The sequence below is a fragment of the Pseudopodoces humilis genome, chromosome 11 (genome assembly GCF_049639895.1).
Source record: "Pseudopodoces humilis isolate 2021_Gansu_Grassland_sample_001 chromosome 11, ASM4963989v1, whole genome shotgun sequence".
Classification (NCBI taxonomy): domain Eukaryota; kingdom Metazoa; phylum Chordata; class Aves; order Passeriformes; family Paridae; genus Pseudopodoces; species Pseudopodoces humilis.
In genome coordinates, this window is record NC_142210.1 from 12,859,641 (window position 1) to 12,877,627 (window position 17,987).

At 35.5% G+C, this 17,987-nt stretch overlaps 1 protein-coding gene across 17 annotated transcripts in view; it reads right to left on the reverse strand.

Moving 5' to 3' along the window:
- DLG1 (discs large MAGUK scaffold protein 1) overlaps positions 1 to 17,987 on the reverse strand; it is a 148,995-nt gene that overhangs the window by 46,937 nt on the left and 84,071 nt on the right. For 9 of the 17 annotated variants that reach the window (XM_088061153.1, XM_088061151.1, XM_005527086.3 and 6 more), the window contains 7 exons: positions 13,614 to 13,706; positions 10,248 to 10,301; positions 7,776 to 7,826; positions 6,678 to 6,802; positions 5,421 to 5,590; positions 4,768 to 4,904; positions 2,352 to 2,496 (listed from right to left, as the gene is read on the reverse strand). In XM_088061153.1, the coding sequence (XP_087917279.1) occupies positions 2,352 to 2,496; positions 4,768 to 4,904; positions 5,421 to 5,590; positions 6,678 to 6,802; positions 7,776 to 7,826; positions 10,248 to 10,301; positions 13,614 to 13,706 (775 nt within the window). The remainder of the gene's footprint in view (positions 1 to 2,351; positions 2,497 to 4,767; positions 4,905 to 5,420; positions 5,591 to 6,677; positions 6,803 to 7,775; positions 7,827 to 10,247; positions 10,302 to 13,613; positions 13,707 to 17,987) is intronic. The other 8 variants (XM_005527087.3, XM_088061158.1, XM_005527085.3 and 5 more) reach the window with 1 other exon arrangement.

Below are 17,987 nucleotides of genomic sequence, written 5' to 3' on the forward strand. Positions count from 1 at the left end.
ATGAGTAGGTGAAGAAAAAGCCTGGTAACTGTTTCAACACTGACTGACAATCCAGGTGATCCTAGAAAATACCTCTTAAATATCTGCCATCTGGTAAAAGCACTTCAGAATCCCCAATCTAAAGCTCTTCAGCCCTGTACTGCTCTGCAAAATGCAGTATAAAAGACTACATACAGGTGCACCATTTTTTGGTAAGAGATCTATCTAACTGAGCAGCTTCTTGCAGAAAGCAGAGGCTTTCTGGTTGCAAAGTTATCATATCATTTATAAAGCAGAATCAGCCTTTGAGGAGATTGATGTCTCCCTTTGAGATTTACTTTGTAAATGTGCAAAAGCTGAGAGGTACTGGAAAAGCTTTTGCTCTGTCCTGTATTGGAAAAATAGCATTTAGCAGCTCAGACACATGCAGTTGTTTTTCATAAGTGAAAGATTGAGACGAAACTGATTACCTAGAATTAAGACATTAAACACCTCAGCAAGACCTTTAGGTCTGATTTGGGTTCAAAATTCCGGCAGTAAGTTCAGTCTCTGCATCAGCTGCAGTAACAGCCCCCTGCACTTTGATCAACAGAGACACAAGCTCATGACGCCTTGGGCAGAAAAGGCTTTCCTGTTGTAACAAGAAGAAACAGACTAAAGTTTCATCAAAGAACCCAGCACTGTGCAGAGAAATCTTTGGTCTACCAGAAACAGTGAAAAACAGCGTATCCTCAGATAGAGAACTCAAGGGAAGTGTAGCTAAATGAAATAAAACTCAGAAAATCTACGCAAAAGTACAGACATCCCACAAACCTTGTCAAGGGCCACTAAAGGACAAAGACAAACAAGATGCCTGGAATCTGAGAAAAACTTCCATGACTTTTTTCAGAATGCTTGAGTAGGAGGAGAAAGGTTCCCAGAAGCAGCTGCTGGAGCCTGAAGTATATGACAAGGAGACTGGCTTTTCACTTCTCAGCAAAAGGATAGAAGTGACACTTCCCACAAAGAATAGGATACTGGGCTGCACAGAATGCCACCATCTCTCAAATCACCCTTGGAGAACAAACAGAGAAAAACTCTGGAAGGAGGATGGTAATGGGACAAAAGGAGCCTACACATGTGACCAGGCCAGTAATGGATGTGACACAAAAGTCATACTTACTGAGAAATTAAGGACAACAACCAACAGCCACCTTTGCCAGTGTCACTGATTTATTAGCACTGGGCAAATTACCAGGAATCAGCTCCTTCTCTGCCTCCTTCCCCTCAAACCAGTTTCACCTTTATTCTCACAAAAGGTTAACAAAGTAAATATTCCAATGATTGAGTCAAGGTGGAGTAGTAAGAGATGAGATACCTCAATGTTTGTCACATTCCAATCTACAGCAGTGTAACTGCATTACTGCAACATTACCAGGAAAACTGTAAACAATAAGATTTCACTGTTCCAAAGAATATGAATTCCAGGTGAAATATATGAAAACACGAGTTATATGGAGAGAGAACAGGAAGACTACTTTCCAAGGAAACTGTGAAAGTTTATTGAACAAACTAGATACAGTAAGGGAAAATGACTGCTCTCTAACCATAATATATATGAGTAGAAAACTAGGGAACAGTCAGTGGAGGCTGAAAATTAGATATGTCAAAGAATAGAGCCTTCAAGAGCATCCTTATAATAACACAGCGGAGATAAAACCTAATTAGTGTCAAATTGTAACTCAATAAGCTTACAAGTAGATTTTAAGATACTATAGCTATTGCCAAAAAATGATGGGCTTATAAGGTATTTCAGTCTCTGTTGTGCTGCACTTTTGTTTGTTGGTCTTTGCATACTGTTTTCAATTACATCTTTCAGTCCTCAGCTCCTTTTTTTCATATGAAGTAGTACCTAAACAGAGCAGTGCTACATATCAATTGCACATATCTAATGGCAGCAAACAAAGCAATACCTAAAATAACTTTCCCCTAGAACCATTTCATGTGATGACATGAGTACAACTGGTCATCCAGAAAAGTCAGTCTATTCAGTCTTGGAAAGATACAGTTATATCATTCTCTTCCCTTTCTCCAACTACTAAATGATAATAACCCTCTTGAAGTATACTCAGCTCAAATATTTCTTTACATTGTAGTTCAGCCCTGAACTTTCTGGATTTGTGTTTGACTTTGAAAAAAACACCTGGAGCCCCACTGCTGCTGTCTTTTCAGTATACAAGTTATAGGATGTTGTTCTGTATAGTATACAGTTTTCCTCTTTAATCAACTTATATCAGATTTTGGCCTCTTATAATTTCTAAAGGCTTGCAACAGTTCAAATACTAAGCCTTAAAGGGAAAGTTAATTAAATCAGAAAGATAAGATGAACTTACAGTTTGTGATGTCAGGAGGGGCATAACTGTCATTCATGAACACGCTGGTGGGTTTTGCAACCTTCAGATAAACAAAGTCAGATGTGTTTTTTAAGGCAGTCACTGCTTCTTCATGAGTAACTTCTTCTAAGCAAACACTGTTGACCTGAAGCGAAAAATAAACATTGTCAGCCCAGAAAAATGTACTGTTTTCATAGGACTCACTGATGGCTGTTGAAACACTGTCATTGAGAGTAGTTATTAGGATTCACATGCCATAACTGGTTACATAAATTTATATAAGAGATGCTTTGTTAAGTATGAGAAAGACAAGTATTCCTATGAAAGATTATAATAAACTGTATTGACCACAACATTGTAAAGAAGGCACACATGACTTTGGGGAGCTAATGGGATAAATAGGGCACTCAAAGTGTTCAAGTGTGCACACTTACACAGTGTGTTACTGAAAACATTACATAGAGAAAAGTTTCTTCTAATAAGAATAAATCCCACATCATCCTGTCATGACATAATTATGTTCCAGGCCTTATAATGGGACAATATATTCTGGCACAATGTCAAAAAGCTGGGCTCAAAACTTGAGAAGGTCCCAGAATAACTGATTTACATGCCAAGTAACAAGAACTAGTTCAACTACAAACAGCTATTTTAAGCTATTGCTATTAGAGTGAAACACTTGCACTTCCATTAAAAAAAAATCCCTTAACAATTACTATATCATCAATTGGTGAATTGAGTTGTTGACCCTCTTTTATTGTGAAAGGGAAGAAACTTCTGCAGATAATTCCAGGCAACACAGGAAATAAAGCTTGTATTGCACTGAACCCAAGGAGCTACAAACACTATCATCATTTAACTTCATAATCTGTAAGAACAACTGGGCTTTGCCAATTGTTAGCTGTGGGGGGAAAACTCTATTCCTTAAATATATTCCTTGCATCTGTATTCTCTAAGTATCCTACTAGTTTTCTAAAAGCCTTTTGTTGATGTCTTTGTAATAGATTTTAATTCCTACCACTCTTGAAGACTGAAAAGTCATTTTGCAGTATTTGGTGATTGAGTGCAACCTAAACACAGAGACAGAAAGGTACATTCTGCAATGTATGGCTGTGTATCTCTACCTTAGTGACTAAACCTTTTACTAAGTGAAATTCAGCTAACCAGAAGATCATAGAATGGACTGGGATTCCTTAAAGATTTCCTTATCTTTTCTGATGTAAGCAAGTTAGCATGGAAAATTTTTGTATAGGTGACAAATTATAACACTGGAAAGCAATTCATCATTAAAAGGAAGTTTTCCAGTGCCTTTGCATTCTGTGAAAGTCCTATAAACAAAAACACTTTGTACGATGAAGACTGTAAAACTAAAAACTATGAAATATGAACAGCATTACCATCAAGCAGTTGGATCTTCAGGTTTGGGAACCTGTATGGCATATGAAGACAAATATTTATTGTGCAGCTAGGAGTAAGCATATTCATTCCCTTTTTTCCTCCCAGTTCTCAGGTAAGGATTTGCACCTGTCTTGAGCTGATTGCACAGAACTATCCATTGTAACATCAAGACATCATTCCGCATATTTAAAAAAGACCAGGATTCTTCATATACAGGGATAATTCCAGTATTCTTTAAGTGCCTTCATATTTCCCCAGCTCTGTTTTAAGTGACAAAATTATCCAAAAAGTCTTTTTACAGATGGCAAACTCTGCACTAAACATTTAGAGTTAGTTTTTACCATTTGTAAGAGCAGTAAAACACATGTTCTGCTGTTCCGTACTGTGAGTACTGATGTATCCAGAGCTCTTACAGAAGCAAATACCGCTAGAGGAAGGAGTGCAGAGCAATTAACCTTACAAGAGTTAATTCAGAAATACACTCAGAAATTTCTGGCTGTGGCTCTCATTTTTCTACCCGGACAAAAAATTTATGGATTGACTTTAAGAAAGTTGAAAGTTATTTTTACTTTGTGCATAGAAAATGCAACTTGGAAGCTATTTTAAGCTTTTTAAAAAATAAGAACGCCATTCAAAAGCATTACAAACACTGAAATGCAATATAAGCAGCAGTTGAACTAGCTAAAGGCTGGCCAGCCACCTTGGCTGGAACAAGGAGTTCCATTCCATTCTTCTCTTTTGAGAAGAGAAACAATCCCATTATATGTTTGTTTACAATTCTGTCACTCAGATCCCAGAAAAATAATAGCAAGCATCAGAAATAAACATGCTGATTTATACAGGTTTTGCATGGAACATTGGGCTGAGGAATAGATTTCAGATTTCCTGATGAGATGGCGTTGAATGATGCAGATTTAATTTTATCACTGATTTCCAGGCAGCTTAACCACAAATTGAATCACGCCCTTGTTTGAGCCTAAAAGTGAATGACCATTAAGAAAATGCAGCTCTTACTTACTGCTAAAAGTTTGTCTCCAATCTGAAGTTTGCCATCTTTATGTGCTGCCCCACCTTCGATGATTTTGGTTACATAAATGCTGTTGTCCCCAGGTATATGCTGATTTCCTACACCACCAGCAATACTGAAGCCAAGACCTGCTTAAAGATAAAGACATTACTCAAGAAACCTTTTTTGCATTCATTGGATTTAAATTCTTACATAAATAATAACACTCCTTGTATGACACAAATATATATAATATCAGGGCCTGGCTGAAGTAATTCTGATGCTTTTTCAAGTGAACTCCATGATCTTCTAGACAATAAAGCTCTAGAAAAGATGTAACATGCGCACAAGTTCTGAAAACCAAAAGCTAGATCATTTACTTCATGCTTTGTGAAGTATGGGAACAGCAGAGTCAGAAGTATTACCATGCTATAGCATCTATATATTTATAGACATACTGTCCTGTAATTACTTGCCTGAAATTATCTCTCAAGCATCCTTACTAGGTAATCCAATTAAATATTTTACTCCAATTTTAACGTACTTAAAAATTACTAGATACAATCAGAAACATTTTTATCATTTAAAAGAAAACTTTGCATTCTACAATAACAATTACAATTCTATCCTTCTTATGAAACACAAACTTTTTATTTCCAACGTACCTTTGGGGCCTTTCACAAGTTTGATTTCCACTATTTTTTCTGTGACTGGTTTTCTTCTTTTGACATACAATCGTACAATTGATCCCGCTTCTTTCAATGCTTCCACTGCTTTGCTGTGTGTCACATCCCGAACATCCACCTCATTTACCCGTAGGATACAATCGTTAACCCTGGAGACAGCAACAATCATGCTCAGCTGCTGTTTTACAGCAGAGTGCACACATTAGGAGCCTAATGTTTTATCTATAATACATTAACATACATGTTAAGACATTACAATACGGAGATTTATCTCCAAAATTCTACTTATTCAAGACAATACCCTAAAATTAATTTTTAGTGCTTAAAAATAAATGAAGGATCACTAGAAGACATTTAAGAGGAATATTTAATTCACAGCTGAAGAGGGCACCTTATTATATGTGCCTCATTTTGAGGGTGTTTTGAACAGATGTTTGTAAAAATTACCTTTTCTTTACAGCTATAAAAAAGAATTTAAAAAATCAAAACCTAGAAGGCACACAATGAAAACACACTAAGTTTTAAGCCATGCTATGAACAAGTCAATCTTGCTTTTCACAAGCAGTTTAAGTGTTGGCCTTCCAGTCCATTTAACATTTTGCTGCAACAACACTGAGCCCTCATTACATGAAGGGCAAAGCCAGGCCCACCTGTCACCATGTCCTGCCAGATGTACCTCTGACAATGTCCAACAAGCTAAAATGAAGCCTTGAAATAAGCTCATTAGGACTAAAACCCATAATACATTAAGCATTTGCACATGAAATGATGGGGAAAGTTTTTGGAAGAAAAAAAAAAATAGTCCTACAATCACTGTGGATGGGTATCTTTGAAACATTAAGACACTGAATTATTACCAAGCATAAAAAAAGGTTGTTAATAAATTCAACTACAATGTGGATCCAAAAAATCCCACACATGGATAACCAAGAGTTACCTATCCTATCTGTCTACGCATTTTCTTAAACTAAGGACTATGAAACATATGGCATAATAAGTTTACACCACAGAATAGAAAAAGTTCACTTAATTTTCCTAAACTGCAGATATTAGTTTGGGACATACATATTGATCCACTCAAACATTCTTCATTATTTACAAAACACTTCTGTAAGGAAAACCTATTCAACATTTAATGTGGGAGGATAAAACTATTAAAAGTAACAGAAAATTTTCTATCTACTTTTTGAAATACAGTAACAGCACTTAGTAACCCAACACAGAAATTCATCCTACCGTAGTCTTCCATCCTGTGCAGCTGCACCGCCGGCTATAATTTTTGTAATGAAAATACTTGCATCATCCCCAATATGTGGGTTGTCTGTACCACCTGCAATGCTAAAGCCAAGTCCTGAATTTCCCTAAAGATAGAGGGGGAAAAATTTTACACATTTATTTTTTGAGGAAAAGGTATTCTGGTGTATTTGATACACCATAGAACCAAATCTACATAATTTTCAATGCTAACAAAAATATTCAGAGACAGTTTAAGCAGTATGCTACATATATCTTCTATGAAAATGAGTAAAATTACATCTTATATACAAGTAAGAACTTAAGTCACTATGTAATTGTAACAGAGAGTTCCAGCCCCACAGCTTTCTCATTCAATTTGATAAACTACATAAATTCTTCTATCTCTAGTGTGCTAGATATTTCAGATTATTCATACAAATATTTGCTCCTCATTAAATTATTAGAGACACATTATTTTTCCCAAATGAAACCCTTTAAACAGCTTGTGTCCCACCTCTAATATATTCCCACAGATGCAGAGATTCAGACTGACATTTTTCTCTTCAAGGATGTCTTGCCCCTACCATCAACTGCAAGACCTCTTCACCCTCTCAGTAACCACCAGAATTGCATTGGTATTAGATACGATAATTTCTTCCTGTCTTATTGTTAACAGTGCACCTTAAGTGAACCAAGCTAGAGCTCAATGTAGAAAACCTAACAAAGAAATGCACGTGACATAGTGCCACTTGTAATCTCAAAATAAAACTTAATGGTATATAATAAAAGCCCATGGAAAAATAGCAATACAGGAGATTAAATCAGAATCTGTATTGTTAGTGTCTACAAGTCTAGGTAGCAACATTAAAAGCAGGATGTCTTAGAGGAGATCATTCCCCCATTTTACTCTCAATGGTCAAGGATATTAATAAAACTTTCAATTCCTGCTTAGCAACTGAATATAATTTTTTTTTTCATTAGGTTAAATAATCTCCCTAAAATACAAAAGAGTAACAATTGGTTTGGATTGCTATTTTTCATATTAAAGTGTCATAAATCCCATCTCAAACAGAGTATAGAGGACATTTAGCATGTTACCCTTTCAAGAGTAATTTCTTCATACTCATAATCTGCATCCGTGCCATTGACCTATAAAAAAAAGAGAAGTGAGGCTTCCAGAGAATACTACACTTAACACAACCCAGTTTGCTTGGCTAGCAGTTCACTGCCATCAAATCTCAGCTGATCCACAGTGACCACTGGGCTCAGAGGGCACACATGATTTTCACACCACTCTGTATTTATGAATCAGACAATCTTTAAAAGTTGCCTGTTCAGAGAGCAGACTGCTCTACACAACTAGTGTTAGGCACAGGCCCTCTGTTTCTGATTGGCAGAAAGAAAAAATGCACTTGAGATTCTCAGATGTTCCTCAGGCTATACAGCAATATGAAACTGAGAAAAAAGAAAGAGGATGTGGAGTAAAGAATTGTAAGGAAGAACAGAACAACATTTTCCTATTGTTGTTCCACACTGAGCAGAGAAAAATCAAAGACTGATGCCTTATATCACCTTCTCATAAGAAATGGGTAAGACCCTCCTAAAGTAAGATTTAACAACTGTTTATGCTACTATTTATCATGTTACATACAAATATAAAAAGTTAAGCATTTTAAGATAGGGACAAAAAGAGGAGAAGAGTTTAGAAGAACACTTTATAAAGCTTGATAAAAAATTGAAATCCTAGAAAGAAGCCTTGTCATCCTCTGGTTAAAAGGATATCCACATTCTTTGCTACCTACAGAACAAGAATCAAGGAAAGAATCAAATACCAGAAGCAAAAAAAATAATCAGAATTAAGCAAAATTAATTAAATAACAAATTCTTATTCAAATTTAATATTCAAGAGTAAGCTTTTTTACAAGATATCTTGGAACTCAAATTCTTTCCTCCACAGTTACCTACAGTAGCTACAGACAACTCCTTATTTCTAGCCTTTTAGGATGAAATATTTAACAAGGTAAGAAATAACATTTATACTATTATTTTACAAAGGATTTTTTCTATTCTTAAGATACAGAATATCTGATAAGACTTCTGTAGTCTTAACACACTAAAGATAAAAAACACGTATAGAAAATAGCATTTTAAAATCTGACCATTTTCTAGCAGAGAATTTAAAAAGGGAGTTTAATTCACCACAAATAAAATTAAGATCAAGCTATTTCCTTCCTCCTATGTTTATTTAATATATTTAAATGCTCCAGAAGCTGGCAATGCCATTACTTTTGCAGGCTGTCTAATATCAAGCTCTTTTATCCCTCACTCTCTAATTATATCTCCCCTTAATATAATAGAAGCTATATCCATTCCACACATAACAGATGATCATCTTTGAAAAGTATCTCAAAAATGATTATGTCCTTAGCAGTTTGTTCAGTGGAAAAGATACGGTGGTTTTAACACATGATATTTCTCTTTTAAAAAGGGATAAGGTCCTGACCTTCTGAATACTCGAAACTGGATCTATTGCTACACCAACACAAAAGAAGCCACTGTGATCAGGTAGTTTTTATGGTAGCTTAGTCCTTGGGCTGTTATCTACAGGAATGACAACATGTGCTAATTGAAGCAGTCACCCAGCATTACAGTACCTGCAAAAGGTTCATGATGATTGATCAGTGTGCAGCACTCTTTTCTTTTTTATTAAATGAATAACAATGTTGATTAATCATTTCCCTATTCACTGCCATTACACAAAACAAAGCTGGTCCTAATATATTTAAGCAGTCTCTTATTTCAATGTACAAAGCTCTGTAATCCAATTTAAAATATCATCTAGATAAACAGGAGCGAACAAAAACCTCCATAACTTTTATCTTCTCCTTTAGCTCAGTTCTATACTCTCTCTCTTTTTTTGAAAAATTACCTTTGAATTTATTCATCTCACAAACCAAACATTAGCAGAGACAAGGATATATTATCTGATAAAAATCACTGACGTAGTCTATCTTTTCCAAGCTTTAAAGGGATCTCAGACCCATGAAGCAAAGCTTTATTTGCAGTCCAGGATGAAGGACTTTCTATATAAATGTTGTAATTATGCCTGACAAATTAAAATCTCAGCCTCCACATAACTACACTTAGTACCTTAATGCTTCAAACAGAACCAACTCCTTTTCATGAACGTTTAGAGCACTAAAACATTAAGTATAGCCACTGCATGAAAAAATGCTTTTATGAGAAGTGCAACGGAAACGGCACATTAAATATTAAAGTATCTGCCTGCGCAGTTGAAGAAACAGATTGTTCTCTGAACACTGAACCTCTAGAACCTCAATTGTGTTTTGCACTGTCACACACTGGTACACAGCAAAATTCCCACCTGCAATCTGCAACATTTGCTTTCATGAAACATTTAAGGAGTTCAAATAACCATCATGAGAGCTGACGAAATCAAGTACCATCAGAGAAATAAAATAGGTCTTCTTAAACAGCAACAACAGGCATACACAACTACATTCATAAAACATGATTTAAAGTTATAATCGAAACCAAGTGTGGACTTACATATGTTGAAGTCTCCAAAGAATCTGTATTCACCAGCACTGGAGGGGGATTTGCCTTTAAAAATTAAGGAAAAAAAATTACACAGCATAAGAAAATGCTATTAATCATAATTTTACAGCATTTAACTTTCTCAAAGTTCTGTTAAAAGGTAGCTTGACCTTGAGAATCTCAAAACTGACATTCTGAAACACTTGCTACTGTACTGGACAAATTGCTTCCCTGACATAAAAAAGACACCATTAGGAAAGTCTGAGATCATATTTAATATCTAAGTTTTGACATTTATTACCTTGTTTTTCAAAAGAAAACCTGAGTCATGCTAGCATTTGGCATGATACCCCAGTACTTGTGGTATGATATGCAGAGGTTATTCCACCACTCAGTATCTCAAAACCAGTTTTTGGTGGATTCGATTTCCCTTTCTTCCCATCAGGAACAGCCACTACCCTCCCTCCACAAACCGCAAAATGGAAACCTGCAGAAATGCATCTTAAGCAAGAAAGGACCTATAAAACTGCCTTGCAAAAGCAAACCCACAGCACACATTCATTTACCATAAAGCAGCACATGCTTCCATCATAAAATTGTTAAGGATTAACAAGCAGCAGTCAGAGATTATTGCCACAGAAAGCTGAAATAATATTAGCATTTTTACAAGCCAGGAACCAGTAGAGTAAGTTTACACTTTTAGTCTCATACCACTGAGAATTTTTCTGTGAAAAATGTGGTTTCAATTGAAAGAAAATCCATAGGAATTGATGGCATTTCTCAGAAATTTTTCTAAATAAAGAGATTTTCCTTTTATCCATCAACTATCTGCCTTTAAAATAGGCAGCTTCTAGTCTGCTCTAGGAACATAAGCAAAACAAACAAAGAGCGTCCAGATATATTCCAGACTCAAAATACTGCTAATTATCAAGTTCGGTGGCGCTAGACAAAGTTAATCTCCTTATTGCTTTAATGAATCTGAGGGGGCTTTTAATACGTATAAAAATTATCTTTAAAATTAAGACATTCCTTTTTAAATCTCCTAGGTGTGTGTGTGTGTGGAAATAAATTTAGGGATAATTTAATAGGCTGCAAAAAAAAAAAGTATTAAACTCATGCAAAGATAAAGTTAAGAGCTGCAGAAACATGACAATTGCATTAACCTATTCATATTCTTGCATTTTTGTTTCATTACTATGACAGCAACATATTTCTGAACAATTTATGATTTTAAAAGCTCCCAAACCTAGGAAGTGATGACTCAGAAGTGCCTTTCAAAAGACTGAGATGAATAATCTCCCACCATTAGACAGGAGACATCAATCTGCTATCAAGTGTCAGAAATTAAGCCCGTATCATTTTATAAGTACTAAAATCAGGTGGGACCTACACACATTAACAGAGCAGACAATTAAAAGTAAGAGGAAACAAAAAGGATGACACATATGACTGTCAAAATGCCATCAAAAGCCTTTCTCACCCAGCAATTCTCTCAGTAGAAGCATAGGCACACTTCATGCAGTAAAGACATTAAGCACTAGTTATTAATGTTAAGTTAATAAAAACCTCTGTCAAAACAACACTATCCCTCACAACCATTTTCTGCCACTAAGTTAAATTTCCTTTTCTGCTTCTTATTGAAGTGCAGGTTCTATTAAAATACAAGTAAATTAAAAATAAGATCCTATACTAAAAATCCCAATCTATTATTCATCATCATAATTTATTGTTAAGGTTACAGTAAATATAGTTAAACCATATGTTTTTATGGTTTTGCTCAGAAGAAAGCAAGGTTTAATTCCTCAGTCATGTTCTTCTCACTATATTTTGGAATGTATTTTTATTTAATATTAGGATTTTGCAACATCCAATTATATTCAACATACACAGTGCCTATGAAAGCTGGTTCCCCATGATTTTTATTTCTGAGGCAGACAAGTGTTCTTCTTTTCACGTTAAAAAAAAAAAAACCAACAAACTAAAACCAAATTTGCTGTTAGTAGGTGAGGTTTGTTGAACAGAATATTTGAGATACGAATCAGCCAACCAGTGCAAAACCCCTTCTGTAAGTTAAAAGGTTGTTCCTAACACTCCTGCATTCATCCAAACTCTCCATCAAGAAGCAGCAATTACCATCTTTTTCAAAGATGAATGAGAAAAGCTGTGCCAGGCATTCCAAAGGTACTATCTGGACATGGTTGCACAAGCCTGTCCACCTCAAATCTTGATGTGGGCAGAATCCCCCTATTAGAAGGGAGTATTTCTAAAACTAATCAAATTTCTGGTTTTCTTAATGGAAGAAGTGCAGGTGACAGATTAAAATAAACACACATCTACTGGAAATTGCACTCTAAAACAGGCAACTGCAAAAATTTTTGCTAATTATGGATTATGTAAAAATCAAAAACTCAGCAAAGACAGATTTTCACCTTCTGCAGTTTAGTCAAGTAGCCTGAAAGTAAAAATTAAAAAGAAAAAATACTGATGTCCATACTACAAAAATTTTCAAGTAATATTCTGGATAGCTTCACTTCCTTTTACAGCTAATAGATATCTGTCACTAAACAATTCCAAAAATTGACCCATCTTTTCAGAAGGTGTTTTTCAGAAGGTGACTCATCATTTCAGAGTTCTGCACTGAAACTTACAGTAAAGTTACAAAAAAATAAAGGTAGAATGATAATCTATTTGCAAGAATGTAACTGCTGTCTGTCCTAGACTGTTCCATAGCTTGCCATGCTACAGTCACATATTCCAAATTACATGGGAGATACTAACATTAACTCATGGTACTGCCTTCACTTCTGTTGACAGGGTTTGATTTTGTTTTGTGGGGCATATGAACATTATGGGACCTAAAGGATGAAGGCTCAAAACGGAAACACATTTTATGAGTCAAATATGTTAGGAATGGAGAGTTAAAAAGATCTCTTTTGTATTCTAAATGCCCCCCAAAACATTAAACCAACAAATGGGTGGAGCACATGAGAAACACCATGCAAGTGCATGAAGAAAGACATGTATTAAGTATTTATAGGAGATGAGAAAACATTTTCTTTATAAATTAAGCAATAATGCCTTAGTAAGGGTGAAATGGCTCTAAAGATATTATGTGAACACAAAATAATATATCGGTTCTTTCCATTAATTTAGTTATTTTTATCTTAAGTCACTTCAATATGAAAATATAAATATTTAAATGTACTAAAAGCTGTCACAAAATGAACAAAAGACACAGTGAAATTCTAATGGATTTAACAGTTCACCTCAAACCTGAGTATGGAGTAGCGAAAGGCATATTTCAACAAAACAACAAAATAAAATAAAGAAATAAAAGTTGAACAAGTTTAATAAAACAAAACAAAACAGAATAAAAACCTGTGGTATGGTGGATGGGATGGTCTCAGCAGGGACTGGTGGGACAGGGATCACAGGGACAATGGGAGAAGAGGAAGGAACAGCTTCTGTGGGCTAAAAATCACCAACAAAATATCAAAAATAAGGAAAACTAGAAACAGTTTTAAACAAACAAGACTCAAATTTAATAGCTTAAAAAACTATGAACTAGCACATGGATTTGGAGACTTAACTACAACACAGACACTCCCCCTGACCCACACTGTTCATGGCAGCACATTGCCAGCACTGCCCTGATGGCAAGGAACCCGAAGTAGCTGGACATGCCCATGTGGGTTATTCACACCAAGGCGCTCCCCCCCTTGCAGCACTGAGACCTTGGGGTCAAACAAAAAAACCTGCTCAGGTCAATGGACAGACTCAGGCTTTTTGTGGGCTGGTTTCACAACAGAATCCAGAAGCAGGGGCTGAAGTTAACAGCACTCAAAGCTAATATTCCTCTCTGATAAAGAGGAAAGATCAGAAGTACCTTATGGTTTCTAAACTTAGCAAAAATCAAAGAAAACCTTTTAGTCGAATGCATGGAAGGTCCTAAAACAGATTCAATTTATTTCTCAAAGATCTTTACATACGTTTACCAAACATCTGCAGACTAGGAGAATTTTGGTCTTAGGAATCTTCATTAAAATAATAACCAGGAAACCTACTGACACTTAAGCTGCAAGGGAATAAGATTCCAAACAGCATTTTGAGCAAAACATTGACTCAAATATTTTTGAGATGTTCACATACTGGTTGTCAACAAGCTGTCAGCAACACAAACTGCTGGCAACTATCATCAGCATTACAAGCTGAACAGCAGATCAAAGCTCTTGCAATTTAGTTGTTCCAAGACATTCTTGTGATTTTGAAAAATAATGAAGCATAATGACTAAAGAAAATATTATATCCCAAAAGTGAACAAAACCCCCCAGAATATAAGTGTATTAGCTTTTTAAAAGTTTGAGATATCTTAAAATACAAAGCAGCATACATCAACAGCAGCCACCAAATTAAAGAGTAATAGGAAATAATACTATTTGCATTAACAGTCCAAGAACAGCAAGACATTAAATGTACATATGGTATTTCAACAGTTTCTACAGCTCAAAGTCAATCCGCTCAAAATAAAAGCTGGTGAAAAACATTGCAATTACAGAAAGATGGAAGAACAAAATATATTTGGTATCTTGAGAGGTAATGCTAATATCATTAAAGCATTCTTACATCTACAGACTAAAGCACAATATTTCAAGTGTTTAAAAAGAGGAAAGTGCGGAGAATCTAAATTTGTTTAGAAAAATATTAATATGCCTTTTGAAAAGGATGCAGGAAATGCTCGGTGCAATAAACCTGTACTTCAAAGAACAACACAGCCTTCAGGTGACAGATCAAAGTAAACAGCTCAAGCAACCACTTGGCCCTACACATGCCAAAAAATGAGGCACATCTTTCAGTCTGCCTTGTTCCAAAGTAAGTAGCTTTCAATGTAGGTACACACTAAAAATCCTATAAGGCAAAATTTCAGATATACTACATACCAAAATACAACACAACACTAAGACTGAACAGCTAAGCATTAGCTTTACAGTTACACTACTGCAGTAAGAGAAGGTTAAAACTCAATTGAATACGTTCTGAGATCCTGACCGTTCACTTCCCTGACTTTCCACCAGGCAAAAAAAATGACCACTGTTGCAATGGACTTCTTTACGGGACAAACAACCTGCTCCCCTCTCTTTGCACCAAATGTCAGCTTTATTTTCCTGCTTCCTTTCTTTCTCCAGTTCCTAACTCTCTCCTGTCTACGTGTTTCTCATCCCCAAGTGCTCCAAAAACCCTCCTGACCAGTTTTAAATTTCAGCCTCATTATTTTAAAACTGACTTTGTTCATGGTACTGTAATTCTTCCAGGGTCCAGTCTCATAAGTTATTCATACTGTCATTGTATTTTCCCTTTGTGCTATTGGTTTAGGATCCAGTGAACCTTAAAATCTCCCTGCTCCTCCAAGCACCCTGGCAGTGTTCCTGTAGAGCCACCTCCACTACCATGTGGACAAGGAAAGAGACAACAACACTGGCAACCACTTTCAAAGCATATGCAAATCCAAGTGAAGGCAAGACTGTCTTCACTCAAATTTTTCATAGAATACATTGAACTGATGCAGGCACTGTGGCAACCACAATGAAGGACAATGCAGAAAATTAAAATATTTTCAATTATTACATAAAGAAGACCTAGAACTTCCTTATAACAGAAGAATCATGATTTTATTTTATTAAGATACACAATCAGCCTGCAAATGATTATATGCTACAGGTACCTGTGACAGCACCTAAATAAGATCCCAGAGTACCATCTCAGCACTCTGCTTTCCAGGAATTTTCAAGAAACATTTGCAATTTTAGGAATTCTCCTAACATACACTGAGGTATTCTGACAAATAAAAGCTTATTCCCAAAATAGCTTTCAATAAAGATATCTGACTAAAGCATTTAATGATTGTGGTTTAAACAGATACAAACCAATAGAAAACAGAAATAAAATAGCAGGCCAATTAAAAGCCATCTTTTGAATACATATGAATTACAGCACACAATTAAGATACATTATTATATGTAGGAATGCATGACTTGAACTATAACTCACTTGAACAGATCTGCCAGCCTAAAAAAATGTGCTAAAACTTATAATGAAAAGTCATTCTGCTACAACAGTAAGAAAAAAAAATACTTGATATTTATCAAAGTATAATGATGGACTTTAAAATTTAAATTTAAAAAAATCATCTAAGTGGTATGTTTATGAAAACTAAGATAACAATGCCTTTAAGTGATCAACTGAGTACCCACAAATCTAACAACATCCAGATGTTATGAAAAGTAAGAACACATACATTTTCTTGTGTTTAATTCACACATAGCAAGTCCTTCAGTGAGGAAATACCAGCTACTGTGTAGGTAAATCAGAGCACCATAGACATCCTCAAGGAGACTAACTAAGCCAAATTCTATAACACTGTTAGTAAACAACGAAAAGATACACTTTGGAGAACAAAAAACAAGCAAACTAAACTTTCCTTGCTTTCAAGAAATTACTGTAAATTGTATAAAGTGCATATTGTATAAAGTGCAGCAGCTTTCACTGGAAAACATGAGAACAAGTATTCCTTTGCCAATCTGATTTCAATAATTGCTACTTTGATTGCTAGCAATAAAATACAAAAGAAAATTAAGTAAGGAAGTCATTAGAAACAGCAGGGATAAAACTACAGAAAGAAAAAAATGCAACATACTTTCTACAGTTTGCACAAAAAAGCACATCTCCAAACACACAGTGCAACACCTACCTTTCCTAAAGAGCAATTAGAGCATGAGCCATCAGACACCCAACCACTAGCAGCTTTTACTTTTGCTGTGCTTTTTGTAGGGCTCTTTTTTACACTGTCCCGTAGGTTTACAAATTTCCCTCTGTGTTTGGCAGACACCGGCAGCGTGGAGGAGCTGAAAGGCGCCCAAGTGCTTGATGCCCACTGCGGGTGCCGGAGCTGCTGCCTTGGCTGCATATGAGGATTTTGATGTATTTCCATTCTTGGGCTCATCATTAAATCAGAGCGCTTGAGTGTTCCCATCTCACCACCACGAGTAGTCATCAAAGTTGCAACACTAAGAGTCGTTTTTGCAAAAAAAAAAAAAAAAACCAAAAAAAAAAACCACCAAAAAACCCCCAAACACCCAAAAAGCACCCCAAATGAAAAAAGAAAACCTAACCAAACACCCAACCAAACTATGAAGGGAAAATAAATGAAAATATTTCTTCCTGAGGAATTTAAAAATATGTTTTCTAGATTATGGTCATAGGAAGAAACCCTACATGCTCTGCATTAGCTAGGTCTGCATGTTGTGTGCTCTCTCACTCTATTTAAAGAGCACCATTGAACCACCACACAACAGTCAATTTGCTGGGCATAAATAATCAATGCAATGCACAAATTATTGAATAGAGGTCAAAAGTCATCTGACCATTATAAAGAAGCTACAAAAGGTTATTTCTTCCATAAACTCCTACAGCCCCTTAATTTTTCTCCATTTTACCGGCTCAAAATTTCTCCAAGATTTCTCTTAGATCTAGAATTTTTTTTTATTTTTCTGCTTTTCTGAATGCTTCATGGGGGCAGGAAATTAATGAATTTACAAGAAGTTTATGGTGAAAAGTAAATGAATTGTGAATGGGCAGATACATTGTACAAGATTTCAACATTAAAACATCAAAGAAAATAAATTTCTTAATACCATAATAATAACAAGAATTACTTTGTGTTGATAATTTTAAGTGTCGTATTTCCCTGAAATGTAG